Below are 21599 nucleotides of genomic sequence, written 5' to 3'. Positions count from 1 at the left end.
TCTTAGTGTTGTAGCAGAAGTGGATTTTGGAAAGCAGAGAAACATTTAGTAGATTTAGTAATGGTATATATTCCATCATTTTTTGAACTGGGCTTATTAAATTGGAATTTTATTTTTTCCTCTGGAAGAAGAATCTTAAAGTTAGAATCTGCAAACTGTACTCTTGTATCTTTCTGACAGAAATTCCAAGATGAATAAATGTCTTGAATAAATCCGCACTTAAATATTTAAAAATTAAATGTTGATCTACCAGAATCAGTTCCAAGCATGTTCTTCTAGATAAGAAGTATGTGTGGGAAATAAATATAATATATGATAATACATTGGGCAGGAAAAAGATCTAAGAGTCTAAATATTATTTTTTTTAATTGCTAGAAAGATCGGAGAACTGAAAGAAACTTGGTAACAACTGTTCCTTAAGAGTGAAGAGCAACTCTGATTTCACTTTTAACTTCTTTTTTTCCTAGAAACTGCGCGGTACAGGGGGTTCTGTGGATACAGGAGCAGTCTCCACAAGTGATGTGAGTATATCTTTGAAATCTGTCAATCTGCTATTTTGGGCAGGTGATATCCACTCCTCAGATTAAGGTGCAGATGTCTTCTGGTGCCAGTGATAAGAAGTACTTGGAACTGTACTTGTTGTACAGAACTGTACAACAGAGTGCCAGGTGATGGCGCCAAGAAACAAAAGTATTTTTGAACACTGATTTCACATAGAATATTGGCAGTGGAAGCATATATTTTACAATTAGTTTGTCTTGTTAAAGTTGTAGATGTGTCTAGGATTCTCTTTGTTAAAACTTGAAAAAATTGTATAAAATTTATTTCATATTTGAACAATTTTAAGTCACTGACTTGCTGATCTTAGAAGTCTTTTCTGTGATTCAGTAATGTCTGTTTACCACTGAGCTGTTGGACTTGTAGAAGAAACCTGAGACCGAGAAGCTTTTGGCTGTTGTGCTGTGCAGAGCTTAGAAAAGGACACATCAGATACTAAAGCTGATATTGCCCCTAAACCACTGTAGCATGAAATTGCAAGAGTGCTTTCAAAGCTGTGAGCTTTTCATATTTGAATAGTTCGCATTCAGAGGAAAATAGATTGTCCTTTTCGCATCAATATTTTTTTTTAATATTCAATTTCATGTAGCTATAATAGCTGCTGAGCTTGGAGATGAACTGTGGCAGCATAATAAGTGCAAATGATCATCCTAACTGGATTTTCTGGGATCTTGTGGCATGATGAGGCAGTTTATCATAGTTCTTGAATCTGGAGTAAAATTCAGTTTGGTCTTTTGTTCCATCTGCAGCCTCAAAGTGGGCACAGTTTCTCAGAAGACATAACTTGGGATTTGTTGTTCTTCTAAATGGAGTCATGGCTTTAAAGTGGTAGATTCCTGTACAGAAGAGCCTCTTAAATTACCTTGTCTGGGGTTTTAAAGTAGAAAAGTTGAAAGACTGTTATGCATGATTTTGGGTAGGGTGTAAAACAATGATCTGAGCGTAGAAGTTGAAGTATTTCAGTATTTCATGTGAAGATCTGTGTGGCATAGTGCTAGGTTTTGCTTGGTTTTGTTAGACTGACTGCTGTCTGTCATACAGCCATAAAAGAGTAAATAGTTCTGCAGCACACACCACCACTTATTATGGAGCCATCAGCTCCTCTGGCTTGCTTAGAAATCTGTATTCATTGCACTGTGGCACTGCACAGATGTACTGTGCCATGGCAGGGTCCCAAAGCAGCAGAACTGAGAGTGCAAATATGTTTCAGGATAATTAAATTGGATAAGTATTGTCTTAACTTCGTTAGTGTTCGGATTTCAGATCTAACTTACGAAGGATTTTCAAGTAAGTCCTGGCTAATTTCAGAATAAATTAGAAATGCAGTTGTAGCATTTTATACAGGAAATGAAGGCTGGAATCTATTATGAAATTTCAATTATAATAGTGTTGGAAGAGAATGCTTTTATGACAGACTCTTTAAAAAGAAAACTCCAAGTTCAGTAGTTACAAGGGTTGGTGATGTAGATAAATTAATGCATTATTTGGGCTGGGAGAGCTGTCTGTGTTTATAGCTGTTTCATTTGCATGGGGTGTGAAAGTGAGTACTTTCACAGGGAAATTAATGTTCTAGATGATTTGAGCCCAGATGCACAGACTTAGTTTTTACATAAAGGGCTTAAATCTCTCATGAGAGACAAAATGAGTTACTCTGTTTTCAATTCTGTTTATTGCCTCCTCTCTTTTCATATGGGATTGTCTTAACTTCTTTACTTCATTAAATGCTTGAAAGGTTTGATCTTGTATTATGTGAGTGAGCTACCATAAGACTTTCAAGGAAAAGGCTTATAGGGGAGGAAAAGAAGCAAGCAACATTTTATCAGCAGCACATTTGATTAATGTGTGGTTAGTATTAGTGAAGGTAATGCTGACAATTGAGTAAAAAGAGAGAAAAACATGCTCTGACAAATATATTCAAACAGAAGACAGCTTTCATTCATAGATACTGAAGGAAGGCATGTTCAAATGTTCTGATAAAGTGGTATCGCTTGCGTAACACTTCTTTAGTATTCAGAACTCTCCTCCTTTTATGCTATTAAATGCCTGATTTGGAAAACTACTTCAGCACTTACTACCTGACTCTTCTTGTAAGAAGTGACGTGTTGTTGTGTTCACCCAGAGTTCCCAGTATGTACAATGTGTTGCTGGATGTCTGCAGCTGATGCTCAGGGTCAATGAATACCGCTTTGCATGGGTAGAAGCAGATGGAGTAAATTGGTGAGCATCTATTTCAATTTATATGGATATACCTGCACTTAACACTAGTACATTCCCCAGTGACCCTTTTTGGGAATAGAACTCTTGTAATGGTCAGCTGTTCTGTTTGAGTACAAAAGAGATTTGTTTTCAAATATTAACAGTCAAATAGACAAATGAAACTTGCACTGTTGCAGCTTTAATGCAGCTTTCCTGTTCAAGAAGAAATGGTTAAGTATGTATCTGAACAGGAATATAACCATTTGTTTTCAGCTGAAGATGTTTTGTTTATTATTTAATAGAACAAGGACTAATGAAATGAGTTCCTGCTAATCATCCTAGTCTTTGAGTTTGGAATTGTTCTGTCTGAAAGTATTAGTGAAAGCCCAAACATTTTCTAGAGCTAAGATCAATTTTTTTTCCTCATATGGCTTCAAGTAGGTCATTCTTTTATCCAATTCTCCTAATAAATAGCCTTGCATTAGGCTAGGATGTCAGCACTAATCTTATTTAAAGAATGCTTGCCTATAAATATTTTTTTCTGCCATGCCTGCCTCTATTGGGGATGGCTGATACGTGATTTGCACTTCAATGAAAAATACCCCTTTACACTGAAATGGAGAAAAGTCAAAATTACCAATGAAGTAAAATTTCAGATGATGTTCATATGTGTCAAGATGACACTACTGAAACCAAGGAAGCTTTTTAATCAAGTATTAAAGCTTTACAATAAGCCCATGTTTCACCATGTTTGAACTTGTCTTAAACTTGGTAAGAATGATTTTGAATATAGATTTTTTTAAAAAAAAATTTAAATTGAGTTAGCTACTACAGAATGGACTTGTAAATTGTTTATTAAATTTTCAGAACTTCAGCTGAGCAAACCTGCATGATTTCTTCTTTGAGATCTTATGATACTATTTTTTTTCTAGCAGTACTTTGTATATTTGTGTCTATGAGCCCTTTTCTGAGAACTCGCTGTTAAATAATGAATGCTTCAGCTAATTTCAGACACTCCTGTGGACAAGTACAATTACGGAAAAAATTCAATTTGTGTAGATTTTGTTCTATCTGTTTATTTCTTCTTAACTCTGACGGAGTAGCTGCATGTTTCTCTGTTTCTTCTAGAATGACAAATTCCCTAAACATGCCAATAGAAAAACTGTCTTGGTGAACCAGAAGATGGTTACATTACTATGTCAGTTCTCACGGAGAGAGATACTTTGTGGCTCTAAGGCTAAGGAGAACATAACCGTATCTTTAAAAGATGGCTTTTTGAACAAGCTGCTTATGCAATGATAAATAGTGATGCAGGTTACTGTGAAGTGTGTGTTGTATGCTCATCCTCTGCATCGCTTTCCAATAAGTTCCTGTTACCTTTTCTTTTGTGTTTCATAGTGGGGCAATGCAATCTATGCAGTCATTATTTAAAAATTAAATGTGTACTATGTCAATTTTTCAGCATCATGGGTGTCTTGAGCAACAAATGCGGTTTTCAGCTGCAGTATCAGATGATTTTCTGTGTGTGGCTGCTGGCATTTAGCCCTCAAATGTGTGAATATCTTCGTCGGTATAATATTGTCCCCGTGCTGTCGGATATTCTTCAGGAATCTGTCAAAGAGAAAGTAACTAGAATCATCCTTGCAGCATTTCGGGTAAGTATCTGTTGACTGCAGTTGTGCTGTGCTTCTCTCATGAGTTTCTAGGTCTCAAGTGTTGCTGATGCAGAGCTGTTCCTGCTGGACCATGTCAATAAAGTGATTGAAAGCTTAATTCTCTTTTTGTTTGTTTGTTTTTAGTTGGATTTTTCCTTTGTTTTTGTTTTCCTTTTTGTGAACTGAGTTTTGCTACAAGAAATATATATGCTATTGCTAGTAATAGATATCTGCTATTCAATTCCTTCTTAAAATAAGGCTGACTAAAAAAGCAATGTTAACCCAGGCACTAGTGATTCCTCTTTTTTGATTCAAGATTCTTTTTCCTACTGGTACTACTGTAAAACCCTGGAGTTACTAATATCTGATAAATTTTACATTATGAAGCTTTAATTAACAAAATATTATTTTGAATACATATGTTTGTCCAACTGAGAAATTATTTTTATCTACTAGTCCAAAAATCTTTTTTTGGTGATTCTGTCAAGGCAAATGAGAATATCCATATAAGAGTGATTAGTTGACTTACTATGTCTGCATTACCCAAAAATCACTGGTCCTATTTATGATAATTAGGAATAACTGATTATCTAGGCTTGATAGTTTCACTGTGAGAGTACCATTTTATGTTCATGGATGCCACTAGTTTTATGTGCATGCTGGTCAAGTGTCTTGTGAGTAATACAGAAATGCTGTAACAACTTGTATGCTGATTTAAAGCAGCACTTGGTATCCTGAGTAGGAAATGTCAGTCTTGGAAGCTATTTTTTTTTCCTGGATATGGACTGTGTTCCAATAGTAAGTGTTGCAAGCAAATTAGAATGGGGAGAGGGAAATTGTTGCTTACTGACTTGCTGATTAGCAATGATAAACTATGTGGAGGTGCTTACTCTGTTTCTTTATGTGAGAACATCTGCCACTGAAAGATTTCTGAATAAGGAAGATCGTAAGAATCTGCTGTTCATCTTGTTGAAGGAGTATAGTGGTATGAGGTGTTCAGTAGAAGCTGTTCTTACTATATATAGATCTCTGTAGATGTTGTAGTGTTCTTAAAGATCTTAATGTTAGGATTAAGCAGGGACATATTGCAAGATAGATTAGAAAAAAAATTGAAGAGAAGAAAGAAGTTGAGAAGCTCAACAGTTTGTATCCAGCTTCTTCCTATTCTGAGGTCATAAAAAGTAGGAGAAATAATTGCTAGTTCTTAGATTTGCTGTGTATTGCAAGAGGAGACAAAAATGAAGCTAAGTTTTTTTTAAATAAAGGCAAGGAAAGAATCAGGTGTTTCTGTCACAGGCTGTGGGGAGTGTAACTTAGCTGTTTCCTTTCTCCAGCATTAAGGACTTGTGTTGGCGTGAAGATGAGTTGTTAACTGGCAGTCAGGAGCATAATAGATTAGAAATTATACATCAGAGCTGTGAGTTCTGGAGCAAAATTAAAATAGGTGGCAGAGGCAAAACAGTCTTTTTCCTGTGTGAAAGGGCACAGTATCAGGTTGGGGGGGGGGCAGGCAGGGGGAAGGGAATTGCATAAAAGACTAGGCTTGATGAGTCCCCAAATCTGTCTGTGCGTTACTGAAGGTACTCCATGAGTCTTGACAACTTGGATGTCTTCTCTACTACTGGATTTCTCCTAATTTGTCATATTTTACCTTTTTGTCAAGTTAATTACCTTAAGTACATAAGTGCAAATATAATAATTTTTTCTATAAAACAACAAGTATTGGGCACTCCTGTCTCACTGAATCTTCTACTTTCTCTACCTATTATTTTATCCCCTCATTTTTCACACTTTTATTGCTTTCTACATTTGTTTCATGGCTAGAACTAGTTTTATACCTTAAGATTTTGGGTTTTATCACTGAGTAGTTTACTGATCCATTCTATATTGTCATGTGTTTGTGGTTTTACTTTGTTAACACATCCTTTCAAATTCACTATTAAAAGCTTGAGTATCTCACTGTGATGTGGTATACCATACTATATGGTATGGTATATTTCGAGTAGCTTCCCACATCTGCTTGTAGTTATCTTAACTAGAAGTTGTTTGGAACCTTTATCCACCTGCTCCTTGAACCTGCTGAATTGTCTATTTTAAGGTTCATTATTTGTTCATTTGCTCTCATTGGCAGTTTTAACTCTAAGTAAATGAGCATTACTTCCTGTGAATTACCTTTTAGTTTTCTTATTGGAGACTGGGGTGGCTTTCTTTTGCACATTAAAGCTAATTGTATATGGCCTTTAAAAGCAGTACTATGACTTATTTTTAGTTTGCAAGTTTTCAAGTTGATTTGCAGTGTTCTGCCTCAGTAACTAATAAGATGTCTGATATCTAAGAAACCTGAAGTGTAATAGTTCTGTGACAAGACTGATGCAGTCAAATTCCTTATATATAGTTTCATTGCTTGTTTCTGGTAGATATTAAGTCTTATTTATACAAACACATGTTCTGTTTGTTAAGGACTTTGCCTTTTATATGAAATTCATGTTTTCAGCTTTATCAAAAAGTGCAGGTGGCCAGCTCTGATTGAAAAACATAATTGAAAGCTGATTAAATTGAGTAGAAATGTAATGAAAAAATGACACTGGAATTTCACTATTGCATTCTCTGCTTGTAATTCCAGTCTTACTAAGAAGCTTCTGATTGAATAAAAATGTCTAGCTGGAATATTCCCAAACTTGAAAAGAGCTGATCTAATCCAGATGGTAACTTTGAATTGGAAATATGACTTCAGGTTATTTTTTTAAGGCTCTGTGCTTTATGCTATTGCTGCAGAGAAAGCTAAAATGATAATCCAATATAAAGTAGTTCTTTATAGTGGAGGTTCTGGTATTCAGGATATAAACCTGCCCTTTTTCTTTGAATGGTCTTTGTAGTCACCTCAAATTGATGTGGAAAATATTCAGAACAGGTAAATTAGTGCTTTCTAGTATTAAAGAAAGATTATTTCAGGAATTGGTCAATTTTGTCACTTATTAAATTAAAAAGTTCCAATAAAAAATTCTTTTAAAATACTGCTTTGTTTCAAAGTAGTCTGTTCTTAAAATAAATACATCTTTATTTCCCTAGAATTTGTTAGAGAAATCTACTGAGAGAGAAACTCGCCAAGAATATGCACTTGCCATGATTCAATGTAAGGTTTTAAAGCAGCTAGAGAATTTGGATCAGCAGAAATATGATGATGAAGACATCAGTGAAGATATCAAATTTCTACTGGACAAGCTTGGTGAGAGCGTACAGGACCTTAGGTATGCTTTGCAGTGTGCACTTCAAAAATTGAGGTTATGTGAATGTTAGTAGAACTTTCTTCTTTTGTAAGGCTAAAAAATTTACAGAGTTATGATATGTAAATGCTATTTAGTAAGAGCATAAAGAGATGTGCTGGTTGTTAGTTTCTGTTGTATGTCAGTATTTAGAGGCTGAATAGAAAATAAATCTTCACTTACATATGTGATCTTTGTAACTGAAAAATTGTTAAAGGACTTCAAAGAGATCTTAAAGGATTTCCAGTCAAAACTGAAGACTACCTGGTTAGAATAAGTTTTACTGTCCAGATGAACTCCAAGTTTTTGCCAGTGTTTACCTAGTTCTTGCTCTTGTGCCTAAATTAAAGTGCATATTGTAGGTAGTGTCAAAGGTTTAATTGGATGGAAGGTAAAGACTGGAATCCTTAGTTGGGGAAGTTAAAACATAAAAAACCAGCAAAACAGCAAATTAAATTCCAAAATGTTGCATTTGTGTGGTTTGTGTGGCTAGGGTTTTTTTTTTTTTTTTTTTGGTTTGTTTAATTTTTTTTTTTTCTGGGAATAGTGTTTTGGGGTGGATAGAGGGCTGTGTTTGAAAACAATTTTTTTCGTGCCTCTCGTGCATTTTCTTACTTTCAAACTGTTGAGACAGGGAACAATTCTCATAGTCTGCAGACCACTGACTTCTAAATGTGTCATAGCAATGCAATAGCTTTGTTAGGAACAGATTTGGGCCTGTGGTTCAGAGTGTTCGTAGAAGCTTGGCCAATATGTCATTTAGGTCTTGTGTTGCAGCTCCTTTGATGAGTACAGCTCTGAGCTCAAGTCAGGAAGACTGGAGTGGAGTCCTGTGCACAAGTCGGAGAAGTTTTGGCGGGAGAATGCTGTAAGACTAAACGAGAAGAATTATGAACTACTCAAGTAAGTTTTCAAGTCTTGAATCACATGATTCTTTAATATTTTGTGTTTAAATAAACCTGAATCTAATATAGGTTTTATTTTAATACCAAGTAGTGTCAAGAATGAAAGCAAGTCAGAACATCCTGCTTATTTTAGAATGTATAGGTTGTTCTGTTCAAAAGCAGAATTGTTTATTTGCTTTTACTGGTCAAAATGTATTGATGATAGAGGGAATATCTCTAGCTTATTTAACTTGCATGCAGGTTTGATTTGATTAAAAATGTTTTTATTATATCTTAATCTTAATTTTGTATTGTGTGGTGATGTTGATCTGAGTAATGAGTTCCTGTCTTGGATATTTGGGAGTTGAAAGTTTTGGTATTGTTCCATGAAAAATTTGACTCATTGCATTATGTTGCAATCTGTCTATTTTGTGTTGAGATTGTTTGGAGTACATAGATTGTTAGATGAAGTGAACCTGAAGCTCATATTTTCTTTTGCTCTGAAGGACTGGCTGACTGGCATATGAAATTATGCTCTGTAATGATGCCTGGGTGTTAGTTGTTTAAAGTTCATGTTCATTAGCTGGTAATACCTGGTGTTCTTTCAGTTCAGGGTTTTCTATTGAATGCCAGACCTAACAGAAATCAGGATGTCGAGTGGAGCATGTGAGATGTTAGAAAGCATGGCAAGAGCAGGGTGATCCTGAGCTTCATGTACATTTCAACTGCCCTGACACCTCACCAAAACAAGTCTGATAAATAATTCCCTGGGAGCATATTGCTGAATATGTAGGATTATAGACTTAAAAATTTTAGATGCTGACAACTGTGGCCATGAAGTTGATGTTGAGGCTTAATATTTCCAGTAGTGATTACAATGTTTTGCTGTATTTATTTCTCCTTGTTCTGGGACTTAATTTATTGTGCTTGTGCTGCTACAAAGACAGTGATCTTCAATAGTTCCTTTAACATACCCCCAACTCTCAAAAAAAACCCAAACCAAAAACTCCACAACACTAAACCAAAAAAACCCACAAAAAACCCACCCGCCCTCCGACGCAATGTAACGGGGACATTCTTGCACCTCAGAACTTCATTTTTTGCATTGCAAGGCATTTGACAGATAGTACTTATTTGCTTAAAACCATACAATTTTATTTTTCCTGATCTGACTGCTTATTAGTTTTCTAAATCCAATACACTTACACTCCTGTTAAACATAATTGTTTTCATACCTTCTGCCATTATTGCCTGCTTTGATGGTGGACTTCTATTTCATTCAACAATATTGTATGGATCTTTGGTGTCTTCTGATTAGTGTTACAGTTAAGTTTCTGTCTCTACTTCTTGTTAAAAGCAGTTCTTTCCATTTGAGAAGTGCTTTTTCTGTCACTTTCTGGCCTCTAGGGAGGCAGTGGCTGTGGTAATTTAATTTTACCAGAATCTTCTATTTTTTAATTCCAGTTGAATTTTTAACTTAACTATTTCAGCTTGTTTGTAGCTTTCTCTGATTAGAACACATTTGTCATCTCACTAAGTATAGAATAATTTTCTAGTGATCTGTATGTTTAACTGTATGTTTTAACTGAGCCTAACCTTCATAATCTGTGTCGTTTTTCCCCTTTCTCATAACTGGCTAGAGAACAGTGTTACTTGTAGCTGTTTTCCACTAAAGGTGGTTTAACTACTTAATTAAAAAATGTAGACAGTATTAAGAATTGAGAAGCCGTTTACTTCTTACAGCTCTGTGTTTCTGTGCTAAGAAAATAACATGTGGCACTGGAATAATTTACAAGGTAGTATAGCTTTCATTTTTCAGTCTTTGAGTTAAGACAGAACTGCTTTTGAATACAGCTTATCTAGAACTTAGAACTGTTGGTCTTGAAGCCAAAGTATAAAAGTATAAAAAGATGAGAGATTTTGTAATCCTTAGTTATAGGTATTTGTGTATGTACCTCCTAAACTGACTCTAGTGAATACTTTAATTCTGTTAATTAGGGCATATTCTTAGTTTCATTAAGTACAACTGCATGTTTGAAAAACGTTCTAGCTTTACTGTTTGGGTGACTTGTAAAGCATTTTTATGCTTATGGGCTTTTTTTTTTTTAAGTTATCACTGCTTAAAAAACTCTCAACAAATAAAAAAACCTAAACAAAAAAAGAAAACCAACCCAAAACCTGGGACTTGATTGTTTCAAATTCTTTCCTAGAATCCTGACAAAACTTCTGGAGGTTTCTGATGATCCACAGGTGCTGGCTGTAGCTGCTCATGATGTGGGAGAATATGTACGGCACTATCCCCGCGGGAAACGGTAGGAAAATGCCAATATGTTTTTGTTCCAGAGAGTAGCTGGAGTATGTCCTGTGCCTGTGACTTTTTTTGCTTATTTATATTAAAATATGCTACAAAGGGATTGCAGGTTATGCTTAAGTTTAATTCACTGGGAAGATGAGAAAATACAAACTAGATCAGATGAGAAAATGCAAACTGGATCTTTGACTTAATATATTTCAGTGTCTCTTAATGGTTAAGGTAACCAATGTTTAAAGTAAGTATTGAATACAATGTTTAGGCTAAAGCAGAAGCCAGGCACCAGAAGAAATTAGAAGAACTACCAAGAGTTTAATCAACATACAATTTTTCCTCTCTGTTATGACTGATTGGACTGTAATTCTTGGACTTAGGGTAAACATGGACTATTCCAACAATGATAAAGATTGTGTTGTGACTTAAAGACTAGAGAGAAGTTTTTTTCCACAAACAATTGCTGTTGTAATTTCAGTGATGCACAGATTCAGTTGTCACTCTTCCATTTAAGTATGTTTTAGCTACACAAATACACCTTTTGGTGAAAGCATTCATGTTTATTATAAACCCAAATTCCTGTTGAAATACACACAGACACTGCTATATTTTCCTGCTTTAAAAACCTGTGAGCAAAGATGTTTACTGAATAATTGCACCTCTAAGTAGAGACCACTGAAGCAGAAAGATGCCTTTGGTTTTTGCAGGAATCTGGCTCATCACTCACACAGGCATGTGATTTAATTTTTGTAGCAAAGAAGTGGTCTGTTCCTGGTTTCTGCACAGGGTTGAATGGATGTCATGGTTTAACCCCAGCTGGCAACTTGGGTCCATATGGCTGCTTGCTATCTCCCCACAGCAGGATGGGGGAGAGAAACAAAAGTAAAAGTAAGAAAATTTGTGGGTTGAGATAAAGACAATTTAATAGGTAAAGCAAAACAGGGAATTAATTCGCTGTTTCCCATGGGCAGGCAGGTGTTCAGCTATCCCTGGGAAAGGAGGGCTCCATCATGCATAATGGGTACTTGGAAAGACAAACATTATCACTTTGAATGGCCCCTCCTTCCTCCTCCTTCTCCCAGTTTTATGAGCTGAGCATGTGGCCATATAGCACAGAGTATCCCTTTGGTTAGTTGGGATCAGCTGCCATGGCTGTGTCCTGTCCCAAGTCCTTGTGAATCCCCAGCCCACTTGCTGGTGGGGTGAGGAGCAGGGAAGGCCTTGTTGCAGTGCAAGTGCTGCTCATCAATAGTGAAATCAACACTGGTTTTAGTACAAAGAGGAAAATTAACTACCTCAGCTAAAACCAGCTCAATACATAAAATGAGAATGGCCTTCTAGCCTTGTTAGGAATTTCATTAATTTCTTGTGCAGACTGCCGTCTTGACAGTAGTAGAATCACGGACAGCAGACTGAAACTTCAGACCATATGTACGCTAGGAAGATTTGTTGACTCCAGAAATACTCACAGCCCTTTTAGTCTTGTAAGCAGCTTGAACAGAAATGGAACTTGGAGGAGTGGCAGATAGCCTTCAGTAAGGTGGAAGCTAATATTGCTGCTGCAAGTGGTAAAGCTGAAGGGCTGACTAATACTGGTTGTTCTTGCTTTGAACTGCTCTTTCAACAAAGTGAAATAATTTTGTTATGTGTTTGCCATAATCTTTAAACACCTTGCATGCATCTACCTGAATGTTTGTGCTAGTGTGGCCATGAAGTTGCTGGAGCAAAGCTATGAAATCAGAAGAGTGGAAAAGAGGACCTGCATCCTTCTGTCTGTAGGTGGTAAAATGCATAGCTGTTAGGACCACAGCTTCACTCAGCTCCCGGGGTCTTAAGCCTATTCAGAAATACGTTCCTTCAAAAGGACTGGTAATCAGCAAATAAGAAGTGTCCTATATACTGTTCTAACCCACAGTCTTATATCAAATTCTAATACTTTAGCTGCTGTCTATTTACAGACTTGGCATATTTAGCTTTCTGTTCCAATAAACAAACTGAAATGCCTCAATCTCTTTATTTTAAAGAATTTCACTCATAATCCAGTGTATTCTTACCAAATATGACTTCAGCAATTTTGGAACTAACTAAAAGCTTAAAATACATATGGATTATGTGTCAGTTCCAGCACAATAGTCCATTTCTTATGTTTTTTGGTATATAGTCATGTACTGCTCCCATGCCTGGTTGGTATTTCGCACTCTCATTGCATGACTCACTTTAGGAATGGATACTGTTCCTTAGTTTAGAAGAATAGAAGAATTCAGGTGTCTTAAATACTTTTGTTTCTGTTAAGTGCTTATTGTCAACTCTCAGCTGGATCTTCCTTTAGCCTTTGAAGGTTGCAGAGATGAATTGGAACCTAAAACTACTTGCCTTTACCTGCCGCACACAGTGGAGACATGGAGTTACAGTTCTGACTAACCTTTTCCTTCGTCTGACAAAAGAAAATGTTTGTTAAACTAAATGCAGTGTTTTTGTATGGCTGTTCTCCAGTGCTTAAATAATTTTTAAATTGCCTTTATAACTACACATTGTGGACCAAATTGTCAAGAAAATAGCACCGTGGGCTTCTCATGAGGCTCACCAAGACGCTTTTTCTGAGAGTGTAACAGCAGAAATAAAGTGTGACACTGGTGCTTCCTGTCACTGAAAATAAATGCAGGCCTTCAGCGCAGCTTCCATGTGGCCCAAGGGTTATTGCTATGTACTATCAACACTTCGAATTTCTTGAATTCTGTGAATGTGGGCTTTGTGTTTTACATGTATAAGAGATGGAGACATAGAACCATTCTCTTCCTTAGCTCATTATTCAGGAAAAAAACTTGGATTCTCTTTTTTTCCCCTGGCCTGCTTTCAGTTATGTAGTGTGGATTTTGTATTTGTTTTCTGCTATAACAGTCTAAATTGTACTCTTTTGTCTTTATCTTCAATGTCTTCTTTCTCCCTTTAAATGGGTCATGTTAAAATCTGGGTCTTCACCATCCAGAAACTTTTTTGAAACGCCACTATTTTGCCTTACTGCAGGGGTATTATGGGGAGCAGTCACTGCAGAAGATGTGCTCATACCATAACTGCTCTACTGGGCTCTATTACTGCTGTAAAGTAAGCAGCATTTGAGGAGAGGGGAAACTAAATGTAATGTTTTGGACACATTTGGAACTTGAAGGAACAGGACTCACTGTGATCCTTCTTCGCTGATTAGACCTTTGGGATGAAACCCATGGTTGGGAAGTGATTTGTACCTTATGCAAGAATGATAATGCTGTTCTTCGACTCTTCATGTTCTCAGCCATAATTTCAGTGATGTATTGTCACCTGAAAGAGCCTATTACCATTTGTGATTATAGGCTTTTAACTTTTCATTTTGGTTCTTGCATTCTCTTAGCATAAGGAAGCTTTTGAGTTTAATGCCATTTTTACATCCTTTCAATTCCTGAAAATCCAGTGGTTTAAGTCAGTCCTATAATAAAGAAAAAATTGTTATTTGTGTTTCATACTCTTGCCTTTGCGTGCAGTGGTTTTATATTTAACTCATTAAAAATGTGAGGCAGCATAAGGCAGGCATAAAGGTTTTTTGAATCTGTTATTAGTAATATAACTTGTTAAATTCTTGGCAAGAATTTTCCAGCTAAAACAGTTGCACTTTTCTGAATCCATTCGTGCTTTATAAAATGAATGTTTTAATATTATTGAGAAATAATATTCCCTGTGGTCTGAAGGATGGTTTTCACTGAGTTATAAAATGAAATTGAAAATTCTCTCTTTCATCTCCATGATATGTCTTCATACCTGTTCTGTACATTGTGTTGTGCAGCAGCAATGCATTAATTTGGCCATGAAAAGAGCAGTACTAAATGAAAAATACCTAATGCAAGCTTAGAATGGTAGGACAGCATCAGGTTAAGCCTAAAGCAAATGATAGTGTCTTCACAGGATGGTATGTGAAGTTTAACTACTAAGTGACTGGTGAGAGAACTGGTGTAAAAAAAGCATGAAAGTCAGTGAGTAAATCAGCTTATATATTCCTTGCAAATTCTCTTCTAACTTACTGTTGTGACAGACTGAAGTGCTGCATGTGAAGCCATCTGGATGGTGATACTTTTTCAGGTTTTAAGTGTGTTGCCTTCCATTGTTTTTATTAAGACATAATATATTCATGACATGCAATACAAGGCTTCATTAGTATTTCATGGGGAATTTGATATAGCTGTTAAAAAGCTATGGCTGACTATGGTGGTGAAGTTTGTAGTGAAAGATGCAGCTGAAGCATATATTTTTTTCTGGAGATTATACCTTAACAGCCAGTTCTGCATCTTGTGCAGGAATAGCTGTGTCTCTAGTACAGTTTGAATGTCATAAAGCACTAAGTGTATAAGGTGGGTGATTTAGTAGGTGTTGATGTGTTTATAAGCATTTTTCTTTATTAGACAGTGCCAGAAGGGATTGGGCTTTTATTCTTACAAAAAATGGAGTGACCTGGTTATCATCCATTTATGGGGGGGAGGGCACTACCTCTCCTACCTAATAGTTGAAAATGCTGTAACCTGCCAACCCTTTTAGAGAGCGGATAAAGTAAATAACCCTCTCTGAAAAGGGTTCTTTTATTGATTATTTACTTCAAAGTAGCAAACAGGAGTCCAGTAAAAACACTTTCTGATGTTGTGAGTTCTTAAAAAAATATTTTTTTTAAATATCAGTAGTTAGTAGTAGATGATCTGTATTTGTAACATGTCAAATGATATTTGTATCTTGGGGAATAAATAATTTTAATAAAATAAATATTACATGATTTAAACTTTACCTCTTAATGCCTTGAACATGAAGTGGTTGGATAGGATAGCTACCCAGAATTGAAACTAATGTAAGAAACCTGCTCCCCTCCTGTTTTTCAGAGTGATTGAACAACTTGGTGGTAAGCAGCTGGTCATGAACCATATGCATCACGAAGACCAGCAAGTTCGTTATAATGCACTACTGGCTGTGCAGAAGCTGATGGTTCACAACTGGTATGTGAAGATTATTTAACATACTGACAGTGAGACATCTTGCGTGTGGAGAGAGGGTTCAAGACAGTAGATTTCTTTAATCTATATGGGGAGGAATAACATTTTTATGTGGTAAGACAGCAGTTTTTAAACAACAGATCAATATGATGCTGATGGTAAGAACTTAGTTTTTCTGTGTATTTTGGAAGCAGTTGAATTGAGTAGCTTTACCATACATGGTTGAATGTCACACAGATAATTCACTTGAACAATGTATTTTAGCTTAGGTTGGGTTTCAGGAAAAGGCTCTTTGCCCAGAGGGTTGTTGGGCACTGGAACAGGCTCTCCAGGGAAGTCGTCAGAGTACCAAGCCTGACAGTTCCAAGAAGTATTTGAACAATGCTCTCAGGCACTTGGTGTGACTCTTGGGCTGGCCCTGTCCAGGGCCAGGAGCTGGACTCAAAGATTGTTATGGTTCCTTTCCAACTCAGTATATACTGTAATGATTGTATGAATTTATTTGAACTGCTGCTGTAATAGTAGACGTTTATGGGCTTGTTGGTTAGATGAAGTTGAAAGTCACATGCTGGTACCTCTTTTATCAATCTATCAAAATCATTGAGAATAGGATTTGAAGTGAGGTGTTTCTTTCATTGTTTGTTGCATAGTTCTTTAATAACTGTGAAGTCTTGGCAAGTTCTACCACAGAACTTGCTGGTGGGTGATGCTGCCTTTCCAGCAGAATACAGGACCTTTACAGGGAAGCATTGAAGGCCTGAAGCTCTGAAAAACTTCAGTGTTTATGGAGCAGCTTTGTATAAGTTGCCAAACTAATTAGGTATTCTAAGCATAAAGCATGGAGAGTCTAAAATACTAATTAGGAGTTTTTAGTCTGATTATTAATTTTGAGTGCACCAGAGCTCATATTTTTAGTTTAGCATTGCCTTAAAGGAAGATAAAATACAGCAATACATATGAGTATTGCTCAGTAATATAAGTGGACATAATGGAACATAAGTGCTGGGATACAAGAAACTAATTTAATTTTTAATTTAAACAACCTTTTATTTCTGACAAGCTTAGTGCTTGGACATATCTATAACTTTGGTCAGTTTTCTCACCTGTGACAGAATGTGATCTTTCTGAAAGGCAGAGTAGGAATGATACTAGTAGGAATGTGAAAGTGGTGGGGGAATAGGGTCTGCCAAGCACCTTCTGACAGGTTAAGTCAGCTCCTTGCTGTGACAGACTGGCTAAGTTGACAAAAAAACCTCCTGCTGTCCCTCTCTGCAGTGTATCTTAGGTAAAACAAATTTCTCCCTTTCCTTCTGAAGAATATGGGTTTTAAGGTTTTACCTCTCATGCATGTTATTAATTTTATCCTACTCCCTCCCTCTCACATACTGTGGGAACCTTCTATAACAGAGAAACACGTTTAAATACTCTACTATGAAAAATCCAGCTAATACTCTCCACCTTTACTCTCCACTAATACTTTCCTCCTTTGACCAATAACATGGAATTTGAGTGTGTGGAGATGGAGACTAAACATATGGTCATGTTCAATCTAATTTTTGGTCATTATTGTATATTATGCTCCATGTTGCTTCTCAGTTTGATACATATCTTTTCTCACTATGCTGTTCTGATATATTTCTGATATGAAACATTCTGAGTATTACAAACCAGCTGTAACTAAACAGATCACAGCATGGAAGGTTTAGTTACTTCCTTCTGCAGTAGGGACAGGTTTTATTTCATGTGTGTTTTGATGTCTTGAAAATCTGCTAGTAAGACCTTTGGTCTTTCTCCAGCACAAACATCACTGGTAGTAAAGTTTTTTCCTGAATGCCAAACCTGGCTTTTTCTTACTTTCAGTGTGAGAATACTACTTGTAAAAACATCACATGTGGTCTTCTAGATTTGTTTTGGTTTTTTAATGGTATGAGCATTTCTGTGCCTGCTTTTCACAGTTTGTGACCCTTTAGACGTGAGACTGAGAGGGAGATGACAAAAGTACCTAGTTTCACATCTTCAGATGTGTCAGTAAAAAGAATCTGTGTTAGTTAATGCTACTTTCGGATTCATACTGTCATCTCTGTGGGAAATGTTTTCTTGTTTAATTCATAGTGGAACAAGTCTCTGGGACACATTGTCCTTGGCTCATGTTTGCCAAAGTTGTGTTCCCCCTGGCATGGACTTAGAGCTTAAGCTAAGGAAATGACACACTGTTTGTATGTGGGAAGCTAGATTTGTCTGTGTATAGATCTGGCTTTTGATGAATGTCGGGAGCTCTTCTGTTTCTTTGCTGTCTCTTCTCACCGCACAAGCTGAGTCCCCTGACTGCTGCACACTGCAGTTTAAGTGCCTACTTACTAAGCTTTGCTTTGTCATAAGATGTATTATTCAGCAACTTCAAGGTTTTGCTTACCTTCCTCTTCAGAGCTGGGGAAACAATAAACATTTTCCCCCTTGCTTCCACTTATTCTGGAATTATGGTTATTTCACTCAAAGCAATTGTGTTTTTCCCTTGAATTTGAATTGGCATAGAACAACTCTGCATTACTGTCTGTGACACGTGTGACAGAGGTAGTCAGGCTTTTCCTGAAGGCTAACTGAGAGAAGCATTCGAAAATAAAGCTTTGCTGTGCCCCAGCGAGGCTTGGTGCAAGTGCTGTGTCTGGAGCCAGCAGAGTAGGGAAAACTTGTGGTACTTGAATGGAGGGAGTGCCATGGGGCAGCTGAAGTAGCATTCTGCCTAGAACACAGCTGTATCATTCGACTGTTAACTCAACTTAGAGACAATTAGCTCCTAAGTAATTTGAGTAGTTCATTACAGGCTGCTCAACTGGCTTTCCCTTCGGGGTTTTTAAGTCAGGGATAAATGAGGGTAAATCAGACTGTCAGTCATTCTCTTAAATGGTGAAGCTATGTTGGCAAAAGCAGTAACTGCTGTCAGCTTTTCAGATGAGATAAGTTCAAGTGAAATATTCCAGTTACATTTGCATGTTAAATGATCATACACTTGATGAAGCAAAGAGCAAAATTATCTTTTTAGCATCACTTAGTGCCTATACATGGGAATTAATCCTGAGTTTCAATCTGACTTGAGCTGTGTTAGTCATGGCACCCCATGCTGATAATGAGAACCTGTGTATAGGTTTGACCCTGGGTAGATGCATCCACCAAAGCTGCTCTATCACTCCACTCCTCTCCATGGCTGGAGGGGGGAGAGAAAATGCAATGAAGATTCCTGAGTTGAAAAAAGGACTGGGAGAGATCACTCACCAAACACTCTCACAGGCAAAACAGGCTTGAACTAGAGATATTAATTGAATTTATTACTAACAAAAGCAGAGCAAGATAATGAGAAGTAAATAAGACCTTAAAAACACCTTCTCTCCACCTGTCCCTCCTTCCCAGCTCTACCTCCTCCCCTAGGGGCACAGGGAGATGGAATGGGGGTTATGGCCAGTTCATCACATGTTGTTTTCTCCCACTGGTTAGGGAGAGGAGTCCTTCCCCTGCTGCATAATGGGGTCCCTGCCATGGGAGATAGTTATGTATGAACCTCTCCAACATGAGTCTATCCCACAGGCAACAGAAAAGTACTGCAGCACGGGTCACTCTTCTGTGGGGTGCAGTCCTTCAAGAACAGGCTGTTCCATCGTGGGTCCCTCCACAGGGTCACAAGTGCTACCAGGAAACCTGCTCTGGTGTGGGCTCCTCTCTCTGTGGGTCTGCACGTCCCTGTCAGGACCCTGCTCCAGCACAGGTTTCCCATGGGGTCACAGCCTCCTCTCAGGCATTCACCTGCTCCGGCGTGGGGCTCCTCACCTCCTCCTTGATACCAGCAGGAAGAGTATGAGTATGGTGGCAGATGCTAAACAGTGGGAGTTAGAATGTATCACTTAAGTATGATCAAGTGTGGTATGGAAATGGAGTTCATAAATGGCATACAGAATGAAACAACAAATTGGACAAGCTTTGAATATGCAACAGGTTCATACATGATTTTCTAAATGCACAGCCCAGACAAAATTACTTGCTCTCCATCTTTTAAAATGAGGAGTTCTGCAGAGAGACAGTAAAAAATCTGAAACTGCCTAGGATTTGCAATATGCTATATTTAGAAACTGTTATTCTGTAGATAGCCTCTGTACAATGCCTGCATTTGGGAGTGAGAAGTGCAGGGTGTAGTGATAGTTAACTGGCAGCCATGAAGTTTGCACCCACCCCCACCCCTTATTTTTTCCCACATCCCTACACTGAGGTGGGGAATGCTTAATAGAGTAGGAGGCTTAAATCTAGGAAACAATGCCTACAGGATAATGACCTCCACTATATTTATTTATCCTGCTTCTTATCCTTCATCATTGATACAATTCCGTTTCAGTAGTTAACAGAGGTTAACTAACTGAAAAGTTTGAGAAGATAATGTCCCTGATAAGAATTAGTATTTTTTAAGAGAACAATTCCTAGCTAGAATGAGAAAAGTTAGGCAAAAATCCAATTAGTTACAGGCACACTTGATATCTAGTGGACTATTCCATCTTTTTATTTGAATAATAATATTTATTCTTGTAAAAGTTAATTCCTTACAGGTAGGGGCTGTGGTTTTTATTGGACATATGCTCCCTGGGATTCACACTGTGCTCATGTTTTCTGTCATGAGATCTGTACTCTTTGCAAAAACACATTTTAATATTTCTAGAGCTTGTGTTAGTGTGGAAAATATCAGACATTCTGCTCAGTTTGCTTTTTTTTTTCAAAGAAGCTGCTCTTTTTCATGAACTGTGCTGAAAAGCATGTGACCAAAGACGTAACTTTTTGACAGCTTACTTCTGATTAGTGCTCTTTAAAGATTTGATTTCCTGATAGGAAAATTCAGTTAAACGTTAATTGTGTTGCTCATTCTGACATATGCTGGGCAAACTTAAAGTTTTTAAGTGTTGAAAGCAACAAAATTCTTTGTGGCAATGAAATCTTCTGATTAAATGTAAAACCATTTTCAAACCACATTGCATGGTTTAGTCAAATGGGTTTTTTAAAATTCACAGAATGGCTCTGCATAAGTGTTAGCTCATAGTGCATCTTATAAGTGAGAAATGGCTCGTGTTTTGTTTCCCTAGTGGAAAGGCATATATTGAATTGGATTTCACAGTTTATTTTCTTTAAAAATCAAATGCTTAAGTAATAGCTTTGTTATAAGAGTTCATTGATCTGCTGTTTCTTCATAGCTTGTATGTGAAGTTGTGAACTGTAAGTCTAGAATAACTGTTTCAAAAAATGGACAAACCACAGAAAGTGCTGAGGGGAAAGAAAGTTCTTGCAGTGTTCCAGTTTGAAGACTCTTGTTAATGCTGCATTTCATGTTGTAAGGAGGGCTTTAAACCATGCTATGAGTAACGTTTTGAGTAATCAGGAGAAAATCTGTAGTTTGTCTATTAATATTATTGCATTCAGCTGAAGACAAGGCTCCATTTGGAAACACAAGCCACCTTTCATGTAATGTTCATAATCGTTCTGTACAACCATTCAGACTTTATAGTTTTAATGTGCACAACAGAATGTCGAGCATCTCTTTACTGTGAACAATTAAAGTGAACCAATGTCCTAGAGTTATCTTAACAGTTGGGTTTTGTTCTATTTGTTAGTATGTAGTGGAATCTGTTAAACTAAATATTGAGAATTGCAGAAATGTTTGCAGTATCTCTTCTCTCTTGAGATCCACAGCCACATTTACAGGTCAA

General features: G+C 37.0%; 1 protein-coding gene across 1 annotated transcript in view; it reads left to right on the top strand.

Moving 5' to 3' along the window:
• ATP6V1H (ATPase H+ transporting V1 subunit H) overlaps positions 1-21599 on the top strand; it is a 48536-nt gene that overhangs the window by 20242 nt on the left and 6695 nt on the right. The window contains exons 7-13 of the mRNA XM_085052837.1: positions 468-521; positions 2678-2775; positions 4217-4409; positions 7479-7657; positions 8450-8575; positions 10767-10868; positions 15754-15867. Coding sequence (XP_084908963.1) covers positions 468-521; positions 2678-2775; positions 4217-4409; positions 7479-7657; positions 8450-8575; positions 10767-10868; positions 15754-15867 — 866 coding nt within the window. The remainder of the gene's footprint in view (positions 1-467; positions 522-2677; positions 2776-4216; positions 4410-7478; positions 7658-8449; positions 8576-10766; positions 10869-15753; positions 15868-21599) is intronic.

The sequence above is a fragment of the Lichenostomus cassidix genome, chromosome 2 (genome assembly GCF_008360975.1).
Source record: "Lichenostomus cassidix isolate B80296 chromosome 2, HeHo_3.0, whole genome shotgun sequence".
NCBI lineage: Eukaryota > Metazoa > Chordata > Aves > Passeriformes > Meliphagidae > Lichenostomus > Lichenostomus cassidix.
This window is presented reverse-complemented; position numbering and strand designations above follow the sequence as displayed.